The sequence below is a fragment of the Solea senegalensis genome, linkage group LG19 (genome assembly GCF_019176455.1).
Source record: "Solea senegalensis isolate Sse05_10M linkage group LG19, IFAPA_SoseM_1, whole genome shotgun sequence".
Classification (NCBI taxonomy): Eukaryota; Metazoa; Chordata; class Actinopteri; order Pleuronectiformes; family Soleidae; genus Solea; species Solea senegalensis.
Window position 1 is genome coordinate 4,432,715 of NC_058038.1, and position 27,708 is coordinate 4,460,422.

General features: G+C 45.8%; 1 protein-coding gene across 5 annotated transcripts in view; it reads left to right on the plus strand.

Annotated features, from left to right (window-relative positions):
* The window catches only part of LOC122784870 (RNA binding protein fox-1 homolog 3-like), a 498,591-nt gene that overhangs the window by 434,806 nt on the left and 36,077 nt on the right, over positions 1-27,708 (plus strand). For 3 of the 5 annotated variants that reach the window (XM_044050270.1, XM_044050273.1, XM_044050271.1), the window contains 2 exons: positions 16,089-16,391; positions 24,353-24,496. In XM_044050270.1, coding sequence (XP_043906205.1) covers positions 16,089-16,391; positions 24,353-24,496 — 447 coding nt within the window. The remainder of the gene's footprint in view (positions 1-16,088; positions 16,392-24,352; positions 24,497-27,708) is intronic. The other 2 variants (XM_044050274.1, XM_044050275.1) reach the window with 1 other exon arrangement.

Here is a 27,708-nt window from a genome sequence, read left to right on the forward strand (position 1 = left end):
CACACACGCACACACCGCAGCTCTGGCATCAATTATTGTGGATTGTGTGGTTGACAGAGTGTAAACCAGGTGCCAGCCCTCAATCCAATTAAAGAGATTTAATTGGAGAAAATAAATGGAGTGTGTCCACAAAGTGCTGGCCTGCCTGCATTTAGCCGATTCTTCCTTTTGCTTTTTCCTTTTTTTCATTCAAAAACAAAACAAAACAAACAAAACTGAGGGTTTTTTTTGTTTATGAAAGAGCGATTGAATCTAATAAAGCCCGGAGGCTGTTGCTTCTCCCTCACTGGTTTGCTCCACAGGTCAGTAATGCAAACAATCCAATTTCTGCCGCCTGAGAGCTGTAGTGGCATGTAGAAATGGGATTATTATCTTAAAATGGGGCCCAGCAGGTGTTTCTGTGGCGCGGTGTAATTTTAGGAGGGTGATAGCGGCTTTCGCGCGGCTCGGGCTCAAACTCCCGGAGGTGCTTTTTTTTTTCTTTCTTTTTTTAAAAGGAAACATCCAGCAAACAAGTTGGCAGATCTGCCACTGTGGCCTGTTAGCGTTATTACCACAGAGCAGGCTCCATGATGCTGAGTGGAGTTAAAGAGAGGCAAGTGGCGCAGGTCAGGTGGACCCCGACTTCTCCACACCACCCCAAATTTGCCCCCCGGGGGGGGGGGGCATAGGGTTTGAGAGCGAGTGTGGCTCGTCCCCATCGCCGTCTCTACCGCCTCGACTCCTTGCGAGGGGACAGACATGCATAATTCAGGATTGTTATCTGTGTGCTGCCGCCCCACATCTTCTTTTAACCCCGCCCTCCCCCACCACCACCACCACACACACACACACACACAGATCTGCAATGAAACAGTCTGACTGCACATCAATGATTCACCAGACAGCCCCCTCCTCATCCTCCTCATCCTCCTCTCTGTGAGAGAATGGTGTGGAGCTGACAGGGACTCCACAAGCAGGCAACTTCCGATAATTGGAATAAAAAAAAAAAAGTGGGGAGGGATGGAGGAGGGGGGTGTGGTGGGCAGGGAAAATGCTGCATCAGGGATTTAGCGAGGATGGCGGCGGGGATCGGTGTTCAAACTGCCGTTCAGCGGAAGGAGGGAGTGACTGGTCGTCATAAAACCCGGCTTTTTCCATAAAAATGTGTCACAAATTTTTCCAAAAAGACCAGAGAATCAAAGGATTTGTATCACGAATCCTTTCAACTACCTGTTCCTCAACAAACCCTGTGGCCCTGATGTCTGAACGAACACTGTTGACATTGTGAAACACACTCAGGGGGAATTCTGCCCGACACACTCGTACCCATAACATCGAGCCGATTCAGCATTTCGTGAGACGGGCGTTCTCTCATTTCTTAAGTGCATCAGTCAAACTGCAGAAGTCGGGAGACGCAAACAGTGAGAAATAAATTCAACTTTTAACGTCCGGAGTTGTACGCGCCGACGGACGTCACAGCAAAGCGAGTATAGCTGACGAGATGCATTCAAGAAATCTCACAAATTTCATCACATGCAGTCCACTAGCCAAATGCTTGCTGCCACCATGTGGTAATAGAGTCGTTGGAGTAGAAAGATTTATTTTATATATATTTTTATAATATATATAATTACAACTTTTTATAGTCCAACAAAATATCCATGTGTTAGCGCAGAATTTAAAATCTTTTTCACCACAGACGAAGAATAGGTGGGAATGAGTGACATAAATTAAGAAAACCACACACTTTACTTTACTTTAGACAATCGAAGTGAAGACACTTCCGATATTTTTCCAGTAAAATGCAGAAGCTGGAGTGACATCTTCATGCCGCCTCCCCTCGAACGTGACATCTTTGTTTGTGATAATTCAAGGTTTTTTTTTTTTTTAAATGTTCAAACTGAAGATGAACGTGAAACGAAAAAAAAAAAAACAGGCGAATGGAAACCGACCTATATTCCCCCGGAAGAGACGCCGTGAGAGGACACGAGACGTGAGACACTGCTGAGGGGGTTAAAAAAAGAAGAAGGAGAAGCACTTCTCTGTGAAGACAACAGATTTTTTTTTTATCTGTGTCAAATGCAGCAACGCTGGGACTACAGACGTAAAAAAAAAACTAAATAACAAAAGAAGAAGAAAAAGAAAATCCCTCCCAGCCTCCTGCTGCGAGCGCCTCCGTTTCCTCGGGTCGCCACTGCCTCTCCCTCCTCTCCCTCCTCCCTCTTCCTCACTCACTCGACTCACCTTTTCTTTTCTTTTTTTTTTGTGTGTGTTTCTTAAACATCAGAGGATCAAATCAGCAGACGAGCGATTGTACAAGTTTTCTCAAGCTTCCAAGAATCGCCGCCGTTTCATCACGGATAATCACGGTTAATAACCCTTCTCATTAAGGAGACGAGAATCACGGGTCATTAATATTGTTAATATCTTCTCCTCTTTCTCCCTCTTGTTCCCTCTCTCCTTTCTCCCGTCTCCCACCGCCTCTGCCGCGCGGCGGGAAACAAAAGGGTGACTTAAAAAAGAGCTTAGCGCGACAGTGATTAACCGATCGGGGTAGATGGACTGTGATGAATCAACGTTATCTCTCAAATCTTAATAACTGGAATTAGCCGCTGATTAGATGAGCTTTGGCTACAGCAGGGAGCAGTCTGCACTTTTCCCTTCAAAGAATCCCACCCATGTGAAAACCTATCCCTCCTTCCACTGCAGCGCAAAGACAGGAGAGGAGGGGAGGGGTGGGAACACCAAACTTCAGTGAGGCAAAAAGGCCGGTGAAAGCCGAGCAATGGATTAATGTAAGCGTTATTGTTCCGCCTGTTTCCTCTTAGGCCTCGCTCGCACTTTCTGCCACGCGAACGTATCAGTGGCAACCGAACTCCTCGCAAATCTCAAGCGAGAGACACGATTACCCTCTTGGACCTCCTGGACTGGAAGACTGGATTTTAAAATGGACGTGGTCTTCTGGTTTTGAAAGTAAAGCCAAGGGGAGGAGGAAGAAAGTAGCAGTTAGCCACCAGGGGGAGACAGCGGGGAGTTAATGATCTGATTCATGAGTTTCATTCAGATTGTGTTCCAATTTAGTGGCAAACAGACGACACATGCGAGTGGACATGATTGACAGTTACATTTAAGCATTTAGCAGACGCTTTTATCCAAAGTGACTTACAAAAGAGGAACCAGCTACATAGAAGTAGTGGACTGACATAGGTGCCGAGGTGGATCCAAGTGTTGAAGGAGGTGAGGTGCTAGGACAGAAGATTAGTGATGTGTCGTTTGTGAACGTTTCGTTCAAAATGAACTCAAAATGAGTCATCTCAGCGAGTGATTCGTTCATTTTCATGCAGTACCTTCCTTCGCCACATGGCAGACAACTGCATAAGCTCAGTCAGCAGAACAGGAAACAGAAATGATTAGTTCAGGACTGACTCAACCGAGTGGTTCGTTCGTTCATTTTCATGCAGTACCTTCCTTCGCCACATGATGGCAGGCAGCTGCATAAGCTCAGGAAACAGAAATGATTAGTTCAGGATGACTCAACCGAGTGGTTCGTTCGTTCATTTTCATGCAGTACCTTCCTTCGCCACATGATGGCAGGCAGCTGCATAAGCTCAGGAAACAGAAATGATTAGTTCAGGATTCACTCAACTGAGCGAGCGTCCGTCCTCAGGTCACGTGACAGCTACCGAGTCACTGTCGTGCTGTTAAACAACAATGGCAGAGAGGACACTTGTCACTTTATTGAGGTGTGTATTTGCTTTCCTCGGGTTTCATATGGTTTGAATTGCATTTTGTTTATTATACTTTGTCAGCTGAAGCAAAACGATGTTGCCTACAGTGTTAAGTGTTTGAGAACCGCGGTCTTTTTTACAACGCCCACAAGAGGGATACAGCGCCACCCGCTATAAAAATGAACGAAATGAACGAAATGACTCAAAAAAAGATTAGTTCAATTTACTGTCCGAGAGTAAAAGAGCCGAGTCAGTTAGAAGAGTCGAACTTCCCATCACTACAGAAGATGCTCTTGGAAGAGCTGGGTTTTCAAGAGCTTCCTGTAGACAGGGACGCCCCTGTTCTGGTAGCGAGTCTGGATTGTCTTGTGCCGGGGTTTTGGCACCGCCAGGCGACATGCGTTTGATGAACAGAGCAGTCGAGGGGTAACACAAGCCTTTAGGAGAGCACTGAAGTAGACGGGAGCAGACCCATGGAGAACTTTGTAGGCTAGCATCAGAGATTTGAATTTGACGGTAGCCAGTGGAGCTCAGCTAGTATTGTGCAGTAGGTTGCCAATGAAATCCCAATCCTTGTGGTGAGGAAGTATGAAAAAGTTTTGCGTGGACCTCTGGAGACACATGGACGCAGAAACGAATCCACCTCTCAGTTTTCCCCGTCTTTCCTAAAGATCTCCTTCTCCAGTCCGGTGGGAGGAGACGTCACGGGCACCGTAACGAGACTCAATCTCTCTCTCTCTTTCGACTCGTGCATTAAAAAAAAAGTACAATGGAAACAAATTCAGTGAATAAAAGTTGACATTTAGAAAATCAGGAGAGTGAAATGTCACTCCTGCTTTTTCACTGCACTGGAAGCAAATGACGACGGTGGACGAGATGTTTCCGGATGGTTTTCAACCCGGGGTTGTTCATATCATAACTGTTCATTTACGCCATTACGACCTTCTTCTCTGCACCGGAGATGGAAATTCTGTTCAATTTAAACAGAAACAAGCTTTCAACCTTGTCGTTATCCATCATCTTCAGTGTCTTCTCTTCGTTCCCATGGAAATTATTGAGATTTTGTGTGTTTTCATGATTAGGCTCTTTTTCTCCTCCACAAATGAGGTGAAAAAAGGGAATGATGGGGAGGCGACATGTATGTTTGAGGTCCAGTGGGTGGAGTCATGGACGACATGATCGTGAGACTCTCTTTCATCTGCACATGTTTGACATTAGGTGGATTTTACATGAGCTCTTATGCTTTGCACGCGTTAAGTCACATTTCGTGTCACAGAATTTTTATACTTTTTACGACAGCTTCCTCTCATCTGTCTCGGTCACATCCTCAGGGGTCCAGTGGGAGGTGTCACGAGGGTCATAACGAGAGTAGCGCTCCGTCTCATTTGCATGTGTTTGCCATTGTCACAGCGGTCAACGAATGTCACGTCCAGATTCCTGAATGCTTAAGTAATGGCGCCGCGTCCCCACGAGGAACCCTGGCACCAGATCATAACCCCTGCACGTGGGTGGAAGAAAGAGTGAATTAACATGACAATCAGCTGGTTTTTTTTCTCCCCCCCCTTCATAATCCCTTGTAGGATTATGAGCGACTCATCTGTAATCTGGAGAGCGCGGTACGCTGCATGGTGTGACGGCGCCGTTGAAATTGACTCACGGGGCGTTTGTGGCACCTGAATCACAGATCAGCCTCCGTTTCATTCAGGCGACGATGATCAATAGCAATCTGAAGAAATATTGTTGGGTTTGGGAATGGAGTGTGCGAGTGCGCGCGTGTCAATATCACAACTTCGGAGGAAACAAGGGGAAAATTGAGATGGAAGAGGGGGGAAAAAAAGTTTTGGATCGGGTCAAAGCAGCGCGCTGTCAGTTCTCCGCTAATAAACTGAACACTTTCCCCACAAGCTAATCCAAATTTTGACACCCAATCTGGAGTAATTAGTCCCAGATGTAAATATCTGTTATGCAACAAAAGAGGCAACAGCACTGAAACAGACAATTATCTCCTCTTATGGCGTTGGCAAAATGTTACAAGTCTAACCATGTGTAACTGATGGCTTTTTCACGGGGCGGCTCGAGGCTGATCTGGAAGTGTTTGTGCCGTGTTATTTATTATTTCTTTTTATTTTCCTTTTGCGTTTTTTACCGCGCGGGCGCCCGAGCCCAGGCGGCGCCGCCGCCGAGGCTGAGACAGACAGGTTCATTACATGTCACAGGAGTTCAAAGTGATCCTCTGTCTGCTCTGTTTATTAAGTGGCGCTCCGGCGTCTCTGCGGTATAGTAACACTCGCAGTAGTCGCGCGGCAGAGAGCGGGCCCAATCTCGGCGGCGCGCCTCCGCCGCCGCAATGTAATGAAGGAATCAGCAAGGGATTGAGGGAAATGAACTCCCTCTCTGTCTCTATCTCTGTGCAACACCTCCGCGTGAGCAACGGCGAGCAAATAAGTGCTCGCCAATAACGAGGAAGAATCACGTTAGAGGCGGCGAAACACATGTGACGTGTGAGAACGATTAAAACCTTTCGGAGAAAAGAAACTAAAAATCTAAATTGACTTGGACGCGGGAGTGTTTGTTTTCATCATGAATTGATTTTTTTTTTTCCCTTCTCCTACCCTTCCTTCCACAAATGATGTTGAAAAATGGATAGAGGGGGGAGGGAATGTGAGACAAAACAGCTCTCTCTCTCCCCAGCCGATTTAAACATCAGGAAGCTACTGTGAAGGTGTGGAGGAGCGGGGCCGCGTGGCCGAGGCGTGTTGTGAATCTGCATCAAACTGGGCTGCTTCTCTACGTTCTCCCCGCTCTCGTTCTCTCCCTCTCTTCCCCCCCAATGCTGTGCTGTAATTGGTTGACTGGGGAGGGGGGGGTAAGAGGGGGACGGGGGAGGGGGGCAATAGCCGCTGCACCAAATATGTGCCTCGTCATGAGAAACTCGGCTGAAGGTGTTTTGTTTTTCATCGGCGCTGTTTACCTCTCCGCCGGAGTCTTCGACTGCACCTTCCTCCGCCGCGTGGCGTGCGCCTGTAATTAACGCGCGGCCGCAGCCTCTGGTGAGCGTTAATAGAGAGAGTCGGAGCGCGATCGCGCGGTTCGCCTAATTAAAATGGACCCGGCTAGACCGCCCGCTTTATTTATGCGCCTTCAAGACAAAATGAATGCCAGTTGCCTGTGGACATCATCTCGGGCCGTCTTTTCTATCGCCCGTGTGTGTGTGTGTGTGTGTGTGTGTAGGGCTACAATTAAGCGAGCAGCAGCAGCAGCAGCCGGAGACAACAACCCCTAACTACTCAGTGTTTCATTTGTGTTGCATCAACTGACTGCCATACGTCTGCCACACTTTCCACCAGAAACTCGGCTCGTGCTGCTGCTGCTGCTGTGGTGACGGCGGCGGCGACGGCGGCGGGATTTGCCACTGTCACTGTCAGACGGTCATTAAAACCAAATGAGCGTTGTCGTAGAGGCGAGCACTCAAGTGCGGGCGACACAAGAACAATTTTTGAGCCCTGAAATACACTTTAGATTCACTTTAAAAAAAATAAAAAGAAATTGTTATGTCATTTGTTATGTGAGTCCTGGAAAAACTCACTCGACGAAAAGTATAAATGCGGCGACGGAAAGTGACTTTGTTAGTTAGAAGTCAAAGTCACCGATTAGTCACCACATGGAGTGAAGTTAAAGTTGTGTGACGACAAACGTGGCCAAAATCTGGAAAGTGAAGTTTGTTTCTCTCCTGCACCAAAGTCCAGAAGAGCAGCATCTTTTTGCTCATGAGGACACAGGACTGTTTGGTAAGCTTAGGTCACTTAGGGCGAATCGGAACGAAGCGTTGTGCAACACACATCACAAAATAACACATAGAGGCACCAGCGTGTCGACAAATCTTGTGTGCTGTGATGTAAAATCGCTGAGTTTCTTAATTGACTTTGGTGCAGGAGACAGACTGTGTCCGTCTGACATTATTAAGACACCACACACTTAGTTATACGTCTTATTGTGATTCTTTGTACCCCAAAGAGCCTGAGCTGTCGCCAATTAACGGACATTTACAAAGTATTATTACTTCATTACGTTAAATCCCTGGTATTTTCCCATGAAGCACTGAGATCGCAGTGCTGTAATAGTATCAAATCTATCCATGCTGTTTGGATAATGCAGAAAAACAGAGGGCAGAGCTGTTCATGAATCAGTTTGAATTGCTTAGCATGAAGGAAAAAGGGAGGAGCATATCTGGCTTGGGAGTGTCAGTGTTGTACAGTGGGGACGGCGTAAAGCACCGAGGCCTTTGCTGAAAAATGATCCAGGCTGCATGTGAGCCGAGCTGAAGCCATAAAGCTGCCCACTCCATCACGGCCCCCCTATCGCCGGGATTGATCAGCGCCGCTCCCATTTGAGTGATTTCCCCCTGGATTTCAATGCGGCGCAATTAGTTGCCGCGCCGTATTTTGCCTCGGCGTCGCTCTTTGACCCGCGTGTCGTGCGCGCGTGAGTCCGCGCAGCACTCTGCCGATATGAGTTCCCTTCCTAACAGCTCTCCTGTATTTGCGCAGCCCGCCCCCTCTTGGCCTCTCGGGCGTCAGCCTCCAAGACAACCGGGCCATTAAAAAAGGATCACAGATTCGCTGGCGCGCGGCCAAGACGTTTTTAGCTGCTGAGATGGAATATAGCCTTGACCGTCCAGCAAAAGTCCCGCCCTCGTTTAGAGCGGTGGGCGTCGTCACGAGGCCTTCGCGACCTCTGTGGCTCCTGACGCCGACTGTAAAAACAACAACAACAACAAATCCTCAGCCCCCAGCAGTGATCTCCTTAAGTACGGGTTTCCAATCCAATTTTACGCAAGGAGAGTGCTTAAGATTAGAGATAGTGTTTTTATTGTACTCCTCAGTAATAGGAGTAGAAGGGGTGAACGGAGAGATAGGGAGGGAAGGAGGGAAAGAGGAATGGAAAGGACCCGAGATCGATAAAAGGATGCTCTCGTTGGTTGCCTTTATTCTCCGTCTTCGTGTCCGTGGAGACGGGGGCTGGGGGCGGCGCACTGAAGTGATGCAGGGGGACCAGCGCTTTCCCAATAAACAGGTAGAGAAACAAAGCTGATATCACAGTTTATATTTATAATAATAATAATAATAACGAACTAAAGAAAAGAAAAAAAACTATCAGTTGGAGGAGTGAGACGCTGAGTGCCGGCGCACTGAGGGGCTTTTTTTTCATTAGCGGATTATCTCGACGACGGCGGCGGCGGCGGCGAGCCGGGCCCCGGCAGAAAGGGCACGCGGTCGCACAGGGACGAGCACGGCTCCGCTGATTTGCATGGGCCTCCTCTCTCTCTCCCCGCAGTTCATCTGCAGTTGAATAACTCATTTGTCACATACATCAGAGGGAGGCGAAGATCACACGAGAGCCGGCGTTACTTTGTGTTTCACTAATGAGGCCTTTACTCTGCACCTCTTTGCTCTCGCCCTCGCTGCCCTTTGAAACAGCTACATCGTGCCCCCCCCCCGGTGCCGACCTGTCATCCTTGTTTTCCGCGTGTCACGTGTCTTCCGTGTCTCTCCGTGTCTTTGACCCGGGCAACGGGGGGGGGCTCGGCCTCGGCAACGATTTAACGAGTTTAGCGCGAACGTGTCGCAAGTAACATAGGACTGAGCCGCTGTGAGGAGGAAACAAGTGAGAGTGAAGTCAATTATGGACGTCTCCCCAAGGCAAACGTCGCCCACTTCATTTTTGCATCCACACAAAAGTCAACATTTGAAGTCAAGTGAAGCCAACGTGGAAGTGTCAGAAACCTGTGTTCTCCCAAATGGCCACCAGGGGGCAACTCCACTATAGTTTATATAGCGAGGCGATAAGATAGAACATTGTGTTGAGTTTTAGGCATCAATGTCTTCTTCAATAGAGCATGGTGTCCATTTTTTATAAATGATCAATTGTGGTGATGGTTTTAGGGCGTGGCTATGGTGTGATTGACAGCACATGATGTCCTAATGCTCCACCTCTTGCTTTATAATAATAATAATAATAATTTTTGAAACTCAAGGAGTTATTCTTCTTATTATTATTACTTTTTCCTCAAAATAAATCTGATTTTTGAGGACCTGAACATACCCCAAAGTCGTTGGGTGACTGTTGGGTGGGAGGTGATTTTTTTTCTAAATGTTTCACGTACATGAACGAAAGTTGTTACACATGTCAATCATGTCGGGATGGTCCAAAAAGTCATTGAGGACTTTGCTGTAAGTCCTACAGGAAGGCCGCAATCTTGGGGTTGAACGGCAGTTTTTGTGGGATTTTGGCGAATTCGCACCAATGGTATTTGAACGAACTTCATCTCCAAACTCAGTGAGGTCACTGTGGACAAGTTGAGGGTCTAATCATTATTATCATTATTATTATTATTATTATCATTATTGCTCTGGACAAACTGCAAAAACTTGATGCATCAACACTTTTAACATAAGTAATGTTTTCAGAACACAAAGCCAGTGAAGGTAGATTTCGAGTCTCTGTCCATTTCCATTGGGTTGATTTTTTTTTGGATAGTGTTCTGAGAGTACGTCAGTCTGATTTGGGTCTGTTCTGGAAAATGTGACGTGGATGTGGTCGACAGCTTTTCATCGTGATTTGAGATTTGGTGATTCTATTTCTGTTTCTTCTTTATCTTCGTCGCGGTGTTAGTGTCTTAGTGGTTACAGTAGGCGATTTGACCTAAACCCCCAAGAAGAAGAATAGGGATCTTAATAGACTCATCAATAAATCAAAACATAAAAATAACCTACGAAATTGGAGCATTTTCACATTGTCCCATATCGACTGTAAACACACTCAGAAACTCTTTAAAAACACACACACACACACACACAGATAAGAACCACAGGCATCAGCCTTGACAGCAACCAAACGGGTAAAAAAAAAAAAAAGATCAAAACTATCTTTGACTTGCTTCGTGACACGAGTCGCGTTTGATGCTCAGTCAAAAACTGCACCTTCTTCTTGTTTCCCCGGCTTCACTGGACGTTTGAGCAATCATTGTGCTGATCGGGGTTTTTCGCCCCAACCTAAAAGAAAGGAGGACGCTGGCGCGCGACACGCTTGGTTGCCTACACGGGGAGGTGCATCTTTACTACTTCGCTTATTTATTTATTAATTTCGTTTTAGATAACCAGGCAGCACCCCCACACACACACACGCCCCCCCCATTCTCTTTCAAAATGGCTGCTTTAGAAGTTGAAAATTGCCAACATCAAGAGCTCCCTTGAATTAGAATGCCCCGCGATGCAAGTGTGTTACATAATATAATGCCATGACTGGAGGGAGAGCAAAAGTAGAGCAGAGGGAGAGAGATTAAAAAAAGTTCTTGCATAAAAGAGAGAGAGAGAGAGAGAGAGAGAGAGGGGAGAGAGGAGCATGAAAGTGAAAAGAGAGAGACATAAATAGAGAAGGGGAGATGAGGTCAGGTGAAGCACTGACAGGTATTTCTCTCACAATTAGGATTTATGATAATCGTAGTCCAAAACGCGACGGACACGACGTCGTCACGGCGATGTAGCGGCCTCTAGGGGTGAATCGGTGCGCTGCGACCCACTGAAACGTAACATTTCACCACGTTTTTTTTTTTTGCTTTCAGGTCTTCTCTCCAACACTACAGCGTCCATCTTATAAATGATGAATTGTGGTGATGATTTAGGGGGCGTGGCTATGGTGTGATTGACGTGGTGTCCTAATGACCCAGTTCTGCCCACATCTTTCTCAACAACTAGACAGAAAGGTGACAAAGGAAAAGAAAAGAGGTTTTAGTTTATAAAGCACTCTTGTTATATTGTTATATGTTATATATAACTTTGCATTCCTGGGGGAGGGAATTGTATTGATAATAATGTCAATTGTGGCCGTCTTGATCCTTGTTATAAACTTCAGAGTCTAAAAGATGCAAATACTCACGTCCAGTTAAGAGGAGTGAAGGTCCACTCGTCCACAGTCACTCCTCCTCCTCCTCCTCCTCTTCTCCTGAGACTCCTCCACTCTCTCTCTCTTTTTTTTCATTTAGATAATGGAGCATTTTCCTAATTGTCAGAGCACGGCTTATGCTGAGGTTTGTTTGCCAACACGTCAGCGTAGAAATATTCCCACCAACATTTACAGCACAGTTGTTGCTCTCTCATTAAAACCGCAGCCTCCTCCTCCTCCTCCTCCTCCTCCTCCTCCTCGTGTCCAGATCGAGCGCTCTGTCGAAATCTGCCGAAGAAAAAAGCACAGAAGAAGAAGGAGAAGAGAAAGAAATAAAATACATTTATCTCCTCTCTCAGCATCCCCAGCCAGCTTGTAAAGGAAGAGGCAGAAACTTCTCTATCTGTTTACAGTTATTGTTTTCTCCAATCATAAAGTCTCACTATCGTCTGCCTCTCTTTCGCCCTCTTTTTCTCTCTCTCGCCGAAAAGAGTTATGCGTTTGAGCTGGCATGATCTGTATCTTTAAATTTGATTGAGGGTATTTGCGGTGGGTGTTATTGGATTCCAGTGTTATTGTCTCACCTTTCTCTCTCCCCTCCCACACCTCTGTGTTTTTTAACGTCGGGATGGATATCCGCTCCGGCGACAGCACTGATCCCCGCCCGTTCTCGCTCATTAGTCTGGATTTCGCGGGGGCACCGGGCGCTTTCCCGCGACAATAAGACATGCACTTGTGTAGTTCGGCCATTACTGAGTTTAACAATGTGCACCAGCCAGAAAAGTCCATTATTTCTGCAGCTCATCATCTCGAGCATCCACACGAGACAAAGGGTCTGTGGAAGAGGGGCCATCTATCACTTAAGTCATGAGCGGAGACTTGAAGGAAAAAAAAAAACCCCTTCCAAATGTGGTGTAGATAATTCAAACTGTGTGTTCTGACAGGATGTGGAAGAGTTGGGAAATCGGAGGGTTCTTAATGGAGCGGAGGGTTGTCGTCGGTGTTCGGTCACATCCTGCAGCGTCTCCTGATTTCATGTTTCGTTTTGTCCTGTGCAACGTTTCTTGCATGGACGTGTACAATTAAACCACGCGGTCGTTCGGTGGATCACAGATGGCTGACGGAGATCCCGGCGTCGCTTCATTTTCTGAAAAATAAAAGCGCCCGAAATCTTTAAAAAAAACAACTCTGTTCTCCACGTCTGCAACTGGTGAGATGCTTTTTTAGCCAGGTTTCTGACGCAAACAACTTCCTGTAGTTAAGTAAATGTAGGTAATTAAAGTCATTAATGGACTTTTATTTTTGGAAGAAAAAAAAAAGCTCTTTCTGTGATTTTTCGGCTTCTTAAATGTGAATATTTGTCTTAAGCCATAGAGAAATATAGGTAATATAAATATTTGTCCATCTGAGAACCACAGATTCATCATTTCTTTCCCCCTAACACGTAACAAAATGTCCTGTCGAATATGATACCCCCACAGATGATGAGAAACGCGTTCCATTTCCATCGTGAGGAAAAATATATTTGAATCTTTGTTTTATTACTTACTCATTGCTATTTATGTTGAATTATATTGAAAACCTTATTTTATCACCATATATACTATACTATACTATAATGCACCTGCATCACCTTCACACACTCATGGGAATCAGTGGTAGGCGATCTGCTTCAGGCTGAAGTGGCTCATATTCCTTTTTGACTCAAATGTGGAGAGAGAAATCAGATCATCAGATTTGTGATTTCCAAATCAGATTTGTGTCAGTTCAGTATATGAGGTCGTAGGTCAGAGTTTTTTAGAGTGCAGTCAGAGGCGGTCGTCCTGTACCAGCTTTTGGGACGAGTGAATTCACTAAATTCCAGACGCCATTACCGTCAGTTTTAAGAATTTAATATGTTGGTACTGCACCCATGTGGGGCTGCAGTGATCATTCAATGATAATGATTGATTACTAAATGAATCGTCAATGTGTTTAATCCATGAATCCAGTGGAGAAACATGGGATGAATTGGTTTGTTTTGTTTTAATAATTAAAAACAACATTTCAGATTTTTCAGCTTCTTATAGGAGAATCTTTACTAGTTTGTTATTGTTCAGCTTCTTAAAGGTGAATATTTTATAGTTTCTGTGATTTTCGGCTTCTTAAAGGTGAATATTTTATAGTTTCTGTGATTTTTCAGCTTCTTAAAGGTGAATATTTTATAGTTTTGGTGATTTTTCAGCTTCTTAAAGGTGAATATTTTATAGTTTGGTGATTTTTCAGCTACTTAGGTGGGTATTTTATAGTTTCTGTGATTTTCAACTGTAAGGGTAGATATTTTTATAGTTTTGGTGAGTTTTCAGCCTGCTTAAGGTGAGATATTTTATGGATTTTGGTGATTTTTACCAACCTGGGGTGAATATTTTATAGTTTTAGTGATTATTCAGCTTCTTAAGGTAGATATTTTATAGTTTTGGTGATTTTTCAGCTTCTTAAAGGTGAATATTTTATAGTTTTGATTTTCAGCTTCTTAAAATTGAATATTTTTCTGGATTTCTGTGTACCCGGCGAGCAAAGGTAGATATTTTCTATTTTCTGTGCTTTTGGCCTGCTTAAAGTGAATATTTTCTAGTTTCTGTGATTTCCGGCTGTAAATGTGAATGGCCCTCTATTTTCTTTGTGCTTTTCGGCTTCTTAAAGGTGAATATTTTATGGTTTTGAGTGATTTTCAGCTTCTTAGGGTGAATATTTTCTAGTTTCTGTGATTTTCGGCTTCTTAAATGAGAATCTTTTCTAGTATCTGAGTTTTCGGCTTGCCAAGGTGAATATTTTATAGTTTTGGTGATTTTTAACCTTCTTAAAGGTGAATATTTTGTATTTTCTGTGATTTTTCAGCTTCTTTTTGGCGAATATTTTATAGTTTTGGTGATTGTTCAGCTTCTTAAAGGTGAATATTTTCTAGTTTCTGTGATTTTCGGCTTCTTAAAGGTGAATGATTTTTCATAGAATATTTTATATTTTTTGTGATTTTTCAGCTTCTTAAAGGTGAATATTTTCTAGTTTCTGTGAGGTGAATTTTCTAGTTTCTGTGATTTTTCAGCTTCTTAAAGGTGAATATTTTCTAGTTTCTGTGATTTTTCAGCTTCTTAAAGGTGAATATTTTCTAGTTTCTGTCATTTTCACCATAATGTCATAGTTTAGTATGTCGTCACATGGTCTGTCTGCATGTAAATCTTCTCTATTTTGTAATAAATTCACACATTCAAGAAAGGACAGCTGAGGCTCGTGGAGTTTTGCCTCCGTGAATCCTTTAGAGAATTCCAGCCATGTTTGCACATCGCACATCTGTGCGGGAGAAGGTTTCGTCTTCGTCGCTGACATTAATGAAATATGGCCGTAATTTTGCCGCCTGTATATCAAAAGCGACTGCGAGACAAAGGGCGGCATCTGTGAGCGGGAGCGGCCGCGCGGTGTTAAAAGCAGGGGGAAAGTGGAGCAGCTGCTGCTTTAACAGACCTGTCATTTAAATCTAGAGGCCTAATCAAAATTTTATCAATTAATTGATCTTTCCTTCTTTTCTCCGTGCTCTACAACATAAACTGTGTTCATTAGCGGTGATCAAGGGGTTCTCTAATCTGAGCTGAGGGGCGATATGACGGCCGTTTCCCGCCTGAATTCGTCGGTCCGCGGGACGACTCGCACATCTGCTCTTAACCATAAATCATCAACTCACTTTTCCTCACACTTTTATATTGAACACTGCAGGGTGCCATCTAGTGGTTGGCATGTGTCGCTGCAAGGGGCAGAAAGAAAAAAGGTTTATTCAGGAAGACGTGATACATCAGCAGGCCACACCTGTTCATCATTGAATTCAGGTGTTTCAATCAGGCTTGGGGTTACGCCCCCTTATTTCCAAAGAACAAATCTGGAAAGCAACAAGCACCAAACTGAGTTGTCAGCTTTGTAGAACGTGATATAAAACGTAGACATCTTCCAATTAGCGATGAGGCCATGCCGTACGCGAGTGTCACTATTTGGTTGCGATACTGGTCAAAATCAATGGCTCGGCTATTGGAAAAGCCCCAAATGATCCAAAAACCCGACATTTCATAATAAAAACTATACACAAAAAGCACCACGGGCATTTTAATTGAGTCGTGACTCAGTTAAACTCCCAGAATACTTTGAAATGTCTGGTTTTGGCTGGAAAATGTGACGCAAATCAGTACAAATGCGAGTTATCGCTCGTCCCGATTTGTCTGGACGACACCGAATGTGAGAAAGAGACACATTTCTGCACTCTGCACCACGAGTTCATGCGGTTCACGGAGAAACTCAAGTGTGTGGGAGTGTTTTCGTCGTGTGTTGGATGCAAATAATCAATTTGTTCTTTTTGTTGTGACACAAACACTCGGACCTAACCTCCCGCTCCTTCCTGTCGCGTGTTTCCCGCAGGGTAACCAAGAGGCCACCAACCCGCCGGAAGCGATGGCCCAGCCGTACACCCCAGCCCAGTACCCTCCCCCCCCACAGAACGGCATCCCCGCAGAGTTCGCGGCGCCGCACCCGCTCCCGACACAGGACTACACCGGGCAGAGCCGGGTCCCCGAGCACGCCATGACCCTCTACACGCCCACACAGACGCACAGCGAGCCGGCCGGCACTGACAACAGCACGCCCGCCATCACCGCCACCACGACCGCACCGGTCAGTGTCCTCCATCACCTGCAAACACTGTTCTCAGCAGACTGTCAGCAAGTAAAAAACATTCATATTCTCTTCTTTCCCCTCCCTTGTTTTTGTGTACCTGAAATTGTCCCCACATGTCACTGTTGATATTTAAAAAAAAAAGTACTCTGATTAATATATTTAACATTAAATACCTTAAGAATATATACCATATTATGTCTCTATGAGACGACCTGTATTGACCCTAAACTGAAGTCTGTGTCACTTTGGGAAGCGCTCACTCGCCTGTACCAAATCCCATACAGAAAATCAGCGATTTTACATCATGGCTCGCATGAGTTGCTAATCCACTGCTGAATCCATCAATTCGTCCCAAAGTGTTAATTTTTTTACTTCTGTGTTCGACAACCTTCGTTCAGTTTAACCAAAGTGGCACAAACTTACCAAACGTGGCAGCTTTATACCAACACCTCCTGTTCCCCGGTGAGCTTAAAACATAGATTTTCTCTATGGGATTTGGTGTGGGAGAGTGATCGGCTCTCTAAGAGGCTGCCATATTGATATAAAAGAGGGAATTTAATCTCAAGATATTATAGATTTAAGTAGGTGTGCATTTTGTTTAGCGGCTAAAATATTTCTTATTCAGTGAACCACACATCAACAAACCCTGAATGGTCCATTTGAAGTAAAATATCCAAAATTGTGATTGTGAAAAGAGATAAATCTCATCTTTGGTTGCTGCTTGCTTCTTCTCCCTGACCCTGTTTGTTTCCATCGTCATGATGAGCTGTGCTGGAGTCACATTTGTCCTTTTTACAAGACTCTTAACTATATTTGATTTGATTACCGCTCAGGGTTTCTTAGAAAACAGAGTCGCTAAATTATGAGGAGGTGCGTCGCAGCCTCGACCCGAGAGAGACGCGTGAATCACTTTCTGAGCCGTGGTTTGAAATTTGGATGTTGTTTTGCATCACAGACACACAGATGACCTCAGTTAATGAAAAGCGAGTGTGGAGAGTGGGAGTTTTTTTTTTGTGCACATTAAGCCGGCATTGAAAGGGCACTGATGTGTGTGTGTGTGTGTGTGTGTGTGTGTTTTTTTAAAATAAGAGCCATTTGGAGAAAGAAAGAAAGAAAGAAAGAAAGAAAGAAAGAAAGAAAGACACATGAACCTGAGAGGGTTTATGTCTTTGTGTGAAGGAGTCTGTGACACCAGCTCTCTGCGATGTTTTCATTTACATTTACAGGAGCAAAGGTGCAACACATTCAACACGTGAGCAATATGCCCAGTCCAGAAAAACAGACTTTAGTCACTGCTGAGGTTTTTACGATGTTGTCAAAATACATGTGAGACTTGTCTTTGGTAACTTTGTAATCCGCTCCCTCTCCTGCACCAAAGTCCATAGAGAAAATCAACGTGTTTTTTAAGATAAAGTACAAACAAAAGTGTGCCATGATGTAAAATCGCTGGTTTTCTCTATGGACTTTGGTGCAGTAAAGAGAGCGGTTTAACAGTTTCAGGAAAAAGTCTGTTACTCAAATCCAAATCCCTCACTTTGTCCCGCAGTGATCGCAGAATCTCCTCACGGTCTGTGACCCTGTGCACAGTCACTTGAGTTCCTTACTCTCTTTGCAAATGTTTCTTTCTTCCATGAACAATAATGTCCCTCTGCGCTTTATGGGTCAGGACCTGATTTCTTCTACATTCAGTCACCCGCACGCTCGTATCACACGAACGCACGGCAAGGCTCGGGAAGTGAGTGGAATTCAAAAAGTCATGCATTATACATACATTTCATTCTTGGGTAGTGATACATACAGTATGTATATATATAGATATATATATATATATATCTATATATATATAGATATAGATATATATACATATATACATACATACATATATATGTATATCTATATATATATATTTTTATATATATAGATATATATATACATATATATCTATATATATATATTTTTATATACATATATGTATATATATATATACATACATACATATATACGTATACATATATATCTATATATATGTATATATGTATGTCTATATATCTATATATATATATTTTTATATATATATACATATATATATATATATAAAATATATATATATCTATATATATATATATATATATATATATATATTATATATATATATATATATATATATATATATATATACATGAAATTCCTTGAGCTGGAATTTACCTTCACAGGAGGCAGATGTAGATAAAAGCGAGTACGACTTAGCTCCAGACTTTAAGAGACGCGCCGAGAAATAAAGATACTGCTGGAAGAAGAAGAAGAAGAAGGAGGAGGAGGAAAAAAGAGTATGGCCTCCACATCTTCCTTTTCTCCTCGAGTGTGAAAACACCTGCTGGGGGAGGTCACAGCGAGGCCGCGGCTCTCCTGAGAGAGATCTGGGTCACTCGTAAAGAACTCCCGTTAATAACTCCCGTCGTCCCAGCCTCACAATTATCACACAGAAAGGAACATTTGGTGGCGGAAAAGTGCTTATGTGACACCGCGAGCGGATGAGCTGCACGACGGCGTCGCCTGTTGTGTGTGGCAGCGTCTTGATTTGAAGATTTGTGCAAACGCTCGCCGTGGAGATCGACTCCACACTTACAGTAATGGCTGACACACTAGTGTGGAGAGACTTGGCAAGAGGTTCATCCTCCGTCTTGTCCTGCTGCTTCTTCTTCTTCTTCTTCTTCTTCTTCTCTCCCCCACACACACTCCCTCACCCCCCCACGTCTCTCTCTCTCACTCTCTCTCTCGCTCTTTCCATTCCACATTTGATTTCATTTCATCTGTTCACCCGCTGCGAAGAAAGCCCAGAGATGGTGGCCGTGGAGAGATGAGAGCTTGTCTCCTCGATCTCCATCTTCGCTCCCTGCATCCACACTCTTCCCCACTTCCCACCCGTCTCTCTCTTTTCTTTTTTTTTTTTTTTCCTCTTCTCCTTTTAGTCTTACTCGGGGAGGACAGACAGAGAGATGAGATTAGTGGGGTGTAAACAGAGAGTCTAATCCCCGGGGGGTGGGGTCGCTGGTGTAGTGTCGCCCCACTGCTGTGTTCACCAGCTTTAATGACAGAGCCAGCCCGTTTGCTCTGGGTGTCACAGACGGGCCTGGGTGCCTTTGATTAGGGCACCCTGCAGAAACACAGATTGAGGGAGCAGATCAGCTACTCGCTGCGAGCCCCACTGCATCCCACCACCACCACCCCCCCTCCCTTTCCACTCTGCTGCGCTCAGCTCCTCTGCCCTGCGACGACGCTTTGCTCTGCACATCCTCTCAACTTAAAGACTTAAAAAAAAAGAAAAGAAAAGACGGGCGGAAATCCAGTGAAACATATGGATTCTGTGTGAGTTCCCCTGCAGAGAGCACAGAGCCCTGTGTGTTTTAATGAGGCGCAGGGACACGTCTCTGCTCCTGTCTCCGTCTGTACTGGGGGGAAGGTGTCGTTGTCCAGAGCCGGACCTCGGAGACCTCGCTCTGTACCGCGTTCAAACACGCCGACTTGAAAGCAAGAGACTTTTGCAAGAGGGAGAGGGAGAGAGAGAGAGAGAGAGAGAGAGAGAGAGGCGCAGCCCCCAACTTTTCTCCAAATCCTTAGAGATGAGAGGAGCAGAGGGCTGCTCTGCTGGAGAAGAGGGGGGGGGAAAAAGAGAAGAGAAAAGAAGCGGAGGAGCTCGTTATCTGGCTCAGTTGAAATAGTCGGAGGTTCGGTTGAATTTCATGAGTAATCGTTCTCTTTTCAGATAACAAATTAAGGCAGTGGCGTTAGGGCAGCGCTCAATTCCAGATTTTTCACAGCCCCCGTGTCAGCGGCGCGAAGGCTTTCCAAAGGGTATTCTGGGAGACTGTGATAACACACACACACACACACACACACACACGGATGACCTGTGTTTCAGGGATTGAGACGCCACCGCGGTGTAGTTTAAAAGACGACGTCCATTTTATCTGTAAGGGGGAGGAGCCGGTGAATAATCTGTGATTGTCTCTGTGGGATTTGGTGCGGCAGAGTGAGTGCAGGGAGATAAACGTGCACACATATTACTGTAGACAGGTTGCTTTAGGTGAGTCCCTGCTGGCAGCCATGTTGTCACTGACAGCGAGCGTACCTGTCTCTCTGGCTGAGCGTCTGTGGCTCAGAAAACAACCTGAGCTTTCATAAAAAGTACCCGAGGCCCAAAGTGAAGCAGCCGCCCTGTACTTGTTAGGGCTGTGTGTGTGTGTGTGTGTGTGTGTGTGGGAACGTTGTCTCACCACGCTCAGGAAACCTGAAGGCCTGAAATGACTCCCACGCCTGCACCTTTTGATACGTGACTTGAATCACAGAGAGAGTCCGTCGAGTCCGCCCTCCCCTCTCTCCCTCCCTCCCTCCCCTCGCTTTGGTCCACACTCGGCTGCCGTCACACCCCCAGCCCTCTCGGGGTGATGGAGGAGGATGTATCTGCTGCTTCCAACAAACAGTGCAGAACCAGGACAGCGGGGAAAATAATGAATTAAAGCTCAGGCATTATAATTCTTTGAGCGAAGATTCAGTATCACCCCTCTTTAATCGCATGTAATCTACCTGCTTGGCAGCATTCCAATCAGATAGTTTCAATTATGCTCTTGTAATGCCACTCTGCGAGAAGGGGGGAAAGTGCTGAGCAGAGCACTTTGCAGGCGATTTGCAAATAACAGCGAGGGAGTCTTTTAGAGAGATGACTGAACAGGAAGCCGGAGAGTTGCCGGAGTTGACAGCTCGCTCGCTCCCTGGTTTGCCGGCTCTGGCGGTGACGGCATGTTTTGCATGCCTCCTCCTCCTCTCCTTCCTCCTCTCCTTCCTCCTCGTGACAGTAAAGTGCCGCTGATGGTGGCCTCCTATGGTAATGCGCCGGTAGTTATTTTTCCCGCCGCCACCGCCTCACAAACATAGCGGGCATAATCCCAGCGACACTCCCGAGTTTGTTGAGTTAGTGGGATGTGATCCTGCGGGAGGAGGAGTCAGCAGTTCAGTATTCATGTTTCCTCCACATGTGTGTGTGTGTTTGCCCTCGGTGTCAGCACACTGCTGCCCGGCCTCGCCGCCGTAGCAACGGGGATGAAAGTTAATCTGGATGTTTGCAAACAGGCGACTGCGCCTGCTGTGGTTTGGAAAAAAAAAAAGAAAAAGAAAACTGCGGCGCTCAGAAGTCTGGCAACATATGCTAAAGGTCGATCGTGTCGCGTGTGACCGATGAAACAGATTGACCCGCGGGGGGGAGGGGGGGTCTTCGGTGCCTTGTCACCATGCGCGGCCCCAGCATCTGCCTGCGATGTGTCACCCCCGGGGCCCACCATGGCTTCTCAGGCTATTAACCTCCAGTGCAGAGTTAAGACCCCTCCGTCCGTCACAGATCCACTCCTCGCCAACACGCGCGCGTGCGTTGTCCCCGCTCCCGTGTCCTTCGCCACTTGTTAACCCCCCCGACACGGGACAGGGGGAAAAAAAAAAAAAGGCCACCGCCTCTACCTGCGCGGCTGCAGGGCGAGACAAAGTGGGACCTTGAATCAAACAACTGTCACCGTTAACAATGTGTGTCACCGTCTCGGAATGGGCCATAAAAACCAAATAAATGACAGCCATTACAGTGGGGGATTGTGATTATGATAATGAGAATAATAAAGGCGATCATCATTACGATCACGATGATAATGATAATACTGTGATGATGAATGATAATGAATAAATCCCTTCCCCATTTCCTAAATGGTGGTAAAATGTATCACTAAAAGAGAGAGAGGGGGAGAGAGTAAGGCCTGCAGCCATGTGACGGCCCCTCAGAGCAGGGTGAGGTTTATCGGTGTGCGTGAATACATGAGCGCGCGTGTGTGTGTCATTTGAAGCGCTTGTACTCGGGCGCGACAGTCGACTCCGCTTTCACGTGTCTATTTCAGTACATGATTGTGTCCGTGTCGGTGGCTCCGCAGCCGGCGTGCAGTGTGTTTGCCGCGCGCCGGAGTCGGGGAGCACTTTCCCCCCCGGGAGACCTCACAGTTTACATATCACATTCAAACAGCTTTTGAGCTCAATATCTGCCACTTCCACTCTCTCTCTCCCTTTCTCTCTCCCCGCGTCCCCTCATCTTCTCCTCCTCAGACATTTCTACACTCACCAGCCTCTAAGTCATGATTCATTTTTCTTCATTTTGATCAACGCCCCCACAGGACTTTTTCTTCTTTCATTTTAAACACTCACAACAACCTTGTTTTGTTTTTTTTGTTGGTGTGTGTGTGTATTTTGATGAGTGACCTCTTGTGGTTGTGAGAGCAATTACTGCAGTGATAGATTTGCAGGGAGGGAATAATGCGAATGATTTTGTGTCCGACTCTGACACCGCTTCACCTCGCGTCTCCTGTCAAGTGTTGCTCTCTTTTAACCGCGACTGGGTCTCGGCAAAGTTCACGCCGACGCCCACGAGCGCGCAGAGAACTCACAAATCAACCCCCGCGAGTGTCCCGTTTGTTTTATTTGTTCATAAAGAATAAGTGTAAAAATGTCAATTTGTGGTTTTTGTTGCCACTGATATTTCTCCACTAACACTTTCATTTGTTTAGCGCTTCTGTGCACAGTCGTGAATTTTCTTGCCCAGTTTTTCAGTTTTTTCATTTGTTTTTTTTGTGCCGTGATACGTCACACTTTAAAGGGATAGTTCAAGGTTTTTTGCGTGTGTGTTTGTATGAGGTGCAGTGCTGACCATCACCTCACTTATTGTGCATGTCCTTTTTTTTCAACTGGAAACTGAAGGTTGTAAACAGTTCACTCTCCCGCACCAAAGCCCATAGAGAAAATTAGCAATTTTACACCACAACAACTCGTGTTGTTGTAGCCTTTGCTGCCCTCCTCGATAAGTTCACATGGGGTATTTTGCGACGTTGGTGGTTCACGTTGGTTGCTTTGCTTTAACTAAGTCTGTCAAACTCACCAAATTAAGCAGCAGTGGACCAGCAGCTCGTGTGTCACCATCAACTTAAAATGCTGATTTTCTCTGTGGACTTTGGTGCGGGGAGTAGGCAGTTCCCAAACTTCAGTTTCCAGTCAGAAAAGGTTGTCTAACAGCAACATAAAGTGGTGAATGAGTGGTCAGCCTTTTGTAAAGTGGCTTGAATCTGTTTTTACATTGTGTCCTCGCTGGTTGCCAAGTTTTGAACCTCAGCGTTCCAGGTTCTCGGTGCAGAGGGCAAACTGACGATGTGCCTATACCTCATACAAGCACAATTAAAAAAGAAAATCACTTTAACATCCGTTATGACAAGTTGGACGACTGATTTATCCCGACGTCGCTCATAAACAACATTATGCGCGCAAACACAACCCAGCGACTCGCGCCAATGGCATAAACTACACTGATGACCACGAGCAGCGAGGTTCAGTCCACGGCAAATAAATCAGCCAAAGAAACGAGGTCCGTCTGAACAGACACACAAGCACCGCCCTCGCGGGAATCCATCACCGGTGTCACGCCGAGAAACAAGTGAATTTGTCATTGACATCAGACGCGTCATTTATATAGAAATGTCAGCATAGCATTCTCATAATGATGGAAACAACAACGCTGAGGGCTTTGGGCCTCGCACTCTGATGCCTGTGCGCAAACGTCACCAATAATGTGTCTAGACGTGTCAGGGCTGTGTGGGATCTATATCCACGCCTTTTTGTCAGCACCTTCAATCTTCCCTGTTGCTCAAGAGCTAAGTGCAAGAGATTAATAAGTGGATTTGTAATGCACAACCCCAGGTTTGACACTATAAGTCATCGGCTGTTTATCGCCTCGGCTTTCTCGCCAGATTGAAAAATGGCAGACGCCGAGGAAGTTAGTCAGCCTGGGCCTCCCAGCCCCACCCTGCACCCCCCCCGCCCCCCCGCCACATGTAACCACCCCCTCCCCCCATATTTCAGACCCAGGAGGTACAGTCTACTGTAGCAGCTAATGAGCGGCTTGTGTCTTCTCTGTGTTTGTTTCCCTCTGGCAGACAGATGACGTGACGCAAACAGAGGGCTCTCAGCAGCTCCAGCTCCAGCACTCGGACTCTTCAGAGAAGCAGCAGCCCAAGCGGTTACATGTCTCCAACATTCCCTTCCGTTTCCGGGACCCTGACCTAAGGCAAATGTTTGGGGTGAGTACCTCATAGTCCTGAGTCAGCCCGAAAACATGGTACCAGTAGTGATGTGAAGGATATCTTAAAGACAGTTATATGAGTGTTATATCACGCAGAAAATCCCTCACACCAAAGTCCATACAGAAAATCAGCATTTTAAGCCTACAATTTGAATGTAGGAGTTCAAACACTGACGTCACACTGTAACACAGTGTTCAACTGTGTCACACCTGTTGTGTGCTGTAGTGTAAAATTGCACGTTTTTTTCTATGGACTTTGGTATGAGCGAGTTAGCGGTTGTCGAACAGTGATATAAGAAATGTCCCAGCGATGCCGTAGATTTACGCAGGCCTTGGTTTTATTAGGTGAACCTTATGTTAAGTGTCGAAAATGAGTTTTTCCTTGTGTCGCCGCTGGCCCCTGACATGTTATCAGCGAGAGGGCGAGAACCTCCGCGCCTCCGGCTGTGTCTTGAAAACTAGTTTTGCAACACATTGGAGATCACGCAGGTTGCCAGAGGAGAGAGCGCACTTCTGGCCGACTCGCACATGGACACGGAGCTGTGTGTGTGTGTGTGTGTGTGGAAAAGACGATTCTCCAGGGGAAGAAAAGTTTCTCCAGTTTTTTTGGCTTATTTAGGCGCCGTGAAAAACGAGCATTGGGATCAGATCGCACAACAACGGCCACATAATTAATGGTATCCACATCAGTAACTACTTTGTCAGGAGAAAAAAGAGTTGTTTTTTTTTACAATTCAGGAAAAATAAAAGCAAAGCAGCCAAATCAGTCACAATCAGGTGCTGATGTTGGAGAAAAACAAATCTCTCTCTCTCTCTCTACCGCACTTGAGATATGGAACCAAATACAGTAAAGCCTTCTCCTTTCGCTGTGTCGGTACATCTCTGCAATTAACTTGAACTTGTGTGTGATTATTAACAATACATATGTAATTTCTCCCCGTCTCGGTCACTACAAGCGCACGTTAATCTGCATTTCTTGCAGGACTGGAAAACAAAAATCCCCCTTAAGTAGCTTTTAGACCCTTGCATAAGGTTAAATTGTCTGCTGAAAGCGGAGCAGAGGAAAACAGTTTTTCCCTGATTACCCAATTTAGAGGTTACACACACACACACAGTGAGTGGGGAGCTGCAGACAAATATTACATATCAACAAAGCCAAGCTCCTCCACATGCAAACTATTCTCTTTGTCTCTCGCCCCAATTAATGAGGCAATGAATATTTCAGCAGCTCACCCTCGTGTCTCACAAAAGCCTCAATAAGAATTGACCCAAACATCCCAAATTCAATAACCATAATGGATCTGAATGGAGATGATGGCCAAAAATGTACTTTAAATGTTATGCGCTAATTGGACCATTAGAACCCAGAGGCGTTAATTCTCATTGCTATGGAGACAACATCCAGCTGATGATATTAATTACCGCCCGGGCTGTGGATTTATAAATTGCAGACAACATGGCTGCTCTCTCTCTCTCTCTCTCTTTCTCTCCCTCTCTCTCTTCCTGATTGTTGGCTTTATTGTTCCCAGCTCTGGTGCAGGTCATGTGGAATCCAAATCGCTTCCAGTAATTAGCTCAAAGGCTTTGTGTGCCTGGCCGGCGCGCGTGCAGATATACGATACCAAATTGATCACATCCCCCTCAATCACCCACGTATTGCCCCTCCTCGCTCTCCCACCGCCTCCCTCCTCCCCTCTTTGGTGGTTGGCATAGCCGACGAGGATTGTGGGATTGATTGTCTTGGCGAGCACTTGGCGAGGAGATAGCTGAACCGCTCCACCCTCTGACATGGGCCTCCACAATGGGCCTTTGTGTGATCAGTGTGTGGAAAGCTTCATCCCTCTTACTCTAATGGCTTCTGGAGCGCCACCGGCTCAATGCGCCATTGCCGCTACGCATGAGCGAAGCCCACAGAGTCGCGCGGGCGGCCGGAAACACAGAGGAGGAGGAGGAACCGCTAAGGAAGGCTCAACCTTGTCAGGAGTGCCGTCTCCGCTCCACACCACACTGATGACAGTGCAGCCAAGCTCTGGAGCCGGCACCCTAAAACAAGAAGGGAAGGTCTGAGATTGGCCCTGCACACCACAGGGTGAGGGGATGTGGGGAAACCTGTGAGCCTTTAACGAGGCGCTAAATGAAGGGCTCATTAGGACGACCACGGCGGACCTGAATGAAGTAATTAGAGAGTGTGTGTGTGAAAACACTCCAAGATGAGTACGCCTCGTGCTGCGCCCATGCTGTGCTACTTGAGGGTGCCCTCGTTTATGCCACTCTCGCAGCGGCGTGTGAAGGATCTCGCTGCAGTTTCCCAGAGCACTTGGGGTCTTTGCTCTCCGACCCCTCCACACCGTACTGTCACAGCCGCTGCTGCGCCTGAACCTCCTTGACACTAGTACGCCACGGTTTGAATGTGCAGGGCGGCTGTAACATAATCAGAGGTATATATAAGGACCGTAAAGACATTTGTACTCATCTAGTAGGTCTTGTTTGGCACTTAAAGCTGCATTAATATCTGAGTTAAAAGTCCAGTGTGAGAGAATTTGTGATTTCAAATGGTGAGACTACAGATTGCAACAAATGGCGCGTCGTGGGACGACAGTGGCCTCGAGCTGGTTTATCCTTTCGGCTTCCCGTAGAAACATGGGGGCACAAGATTACAGCCTCTGAGCCAGACGTCCATGAAGAGGTGCCTCTCGTATGTTATAGCCCAATGAAAACACAGAAATACACGGAAATACAGTTCTATCAAAGGTCCACATTTGTGGTTTTGGAAGCTCCTTGATGTGATGTAGAGAAGATTGATGGGGAAGCTAATAACGGCACTAAAACACGACAATGCCAACAGCTGCTTTAAGGACCAGGAAATTCAGTGCATCAATGGACCACGTTAGAGTCATCTTCAGACATGAACTCTGGACAATGTCCTCAGAATTGGGTCTGGACAGAGTTTGGTGTTCGCGTGAGACCAACACAACAGACACATTCAGAAGTGTGTGTGTGTGTGGGGGGGGGGGCAGCTGGAGCCTGGGTCAAGCATGCAGGAAGTCAAAGACTTGCCAGTAATTATCCAAAGTGTTTCTCGTGGCTTTACTGAGGAGCTGGCAGGAGCATCGTGTGTAAACGCCACACTCTTAAATCTGAACATGTAATCCAGCCTCTTTTCATCGGTAATGTGTTTTAAGTGCAGATGATTCAGGGACGTTTCTGTGG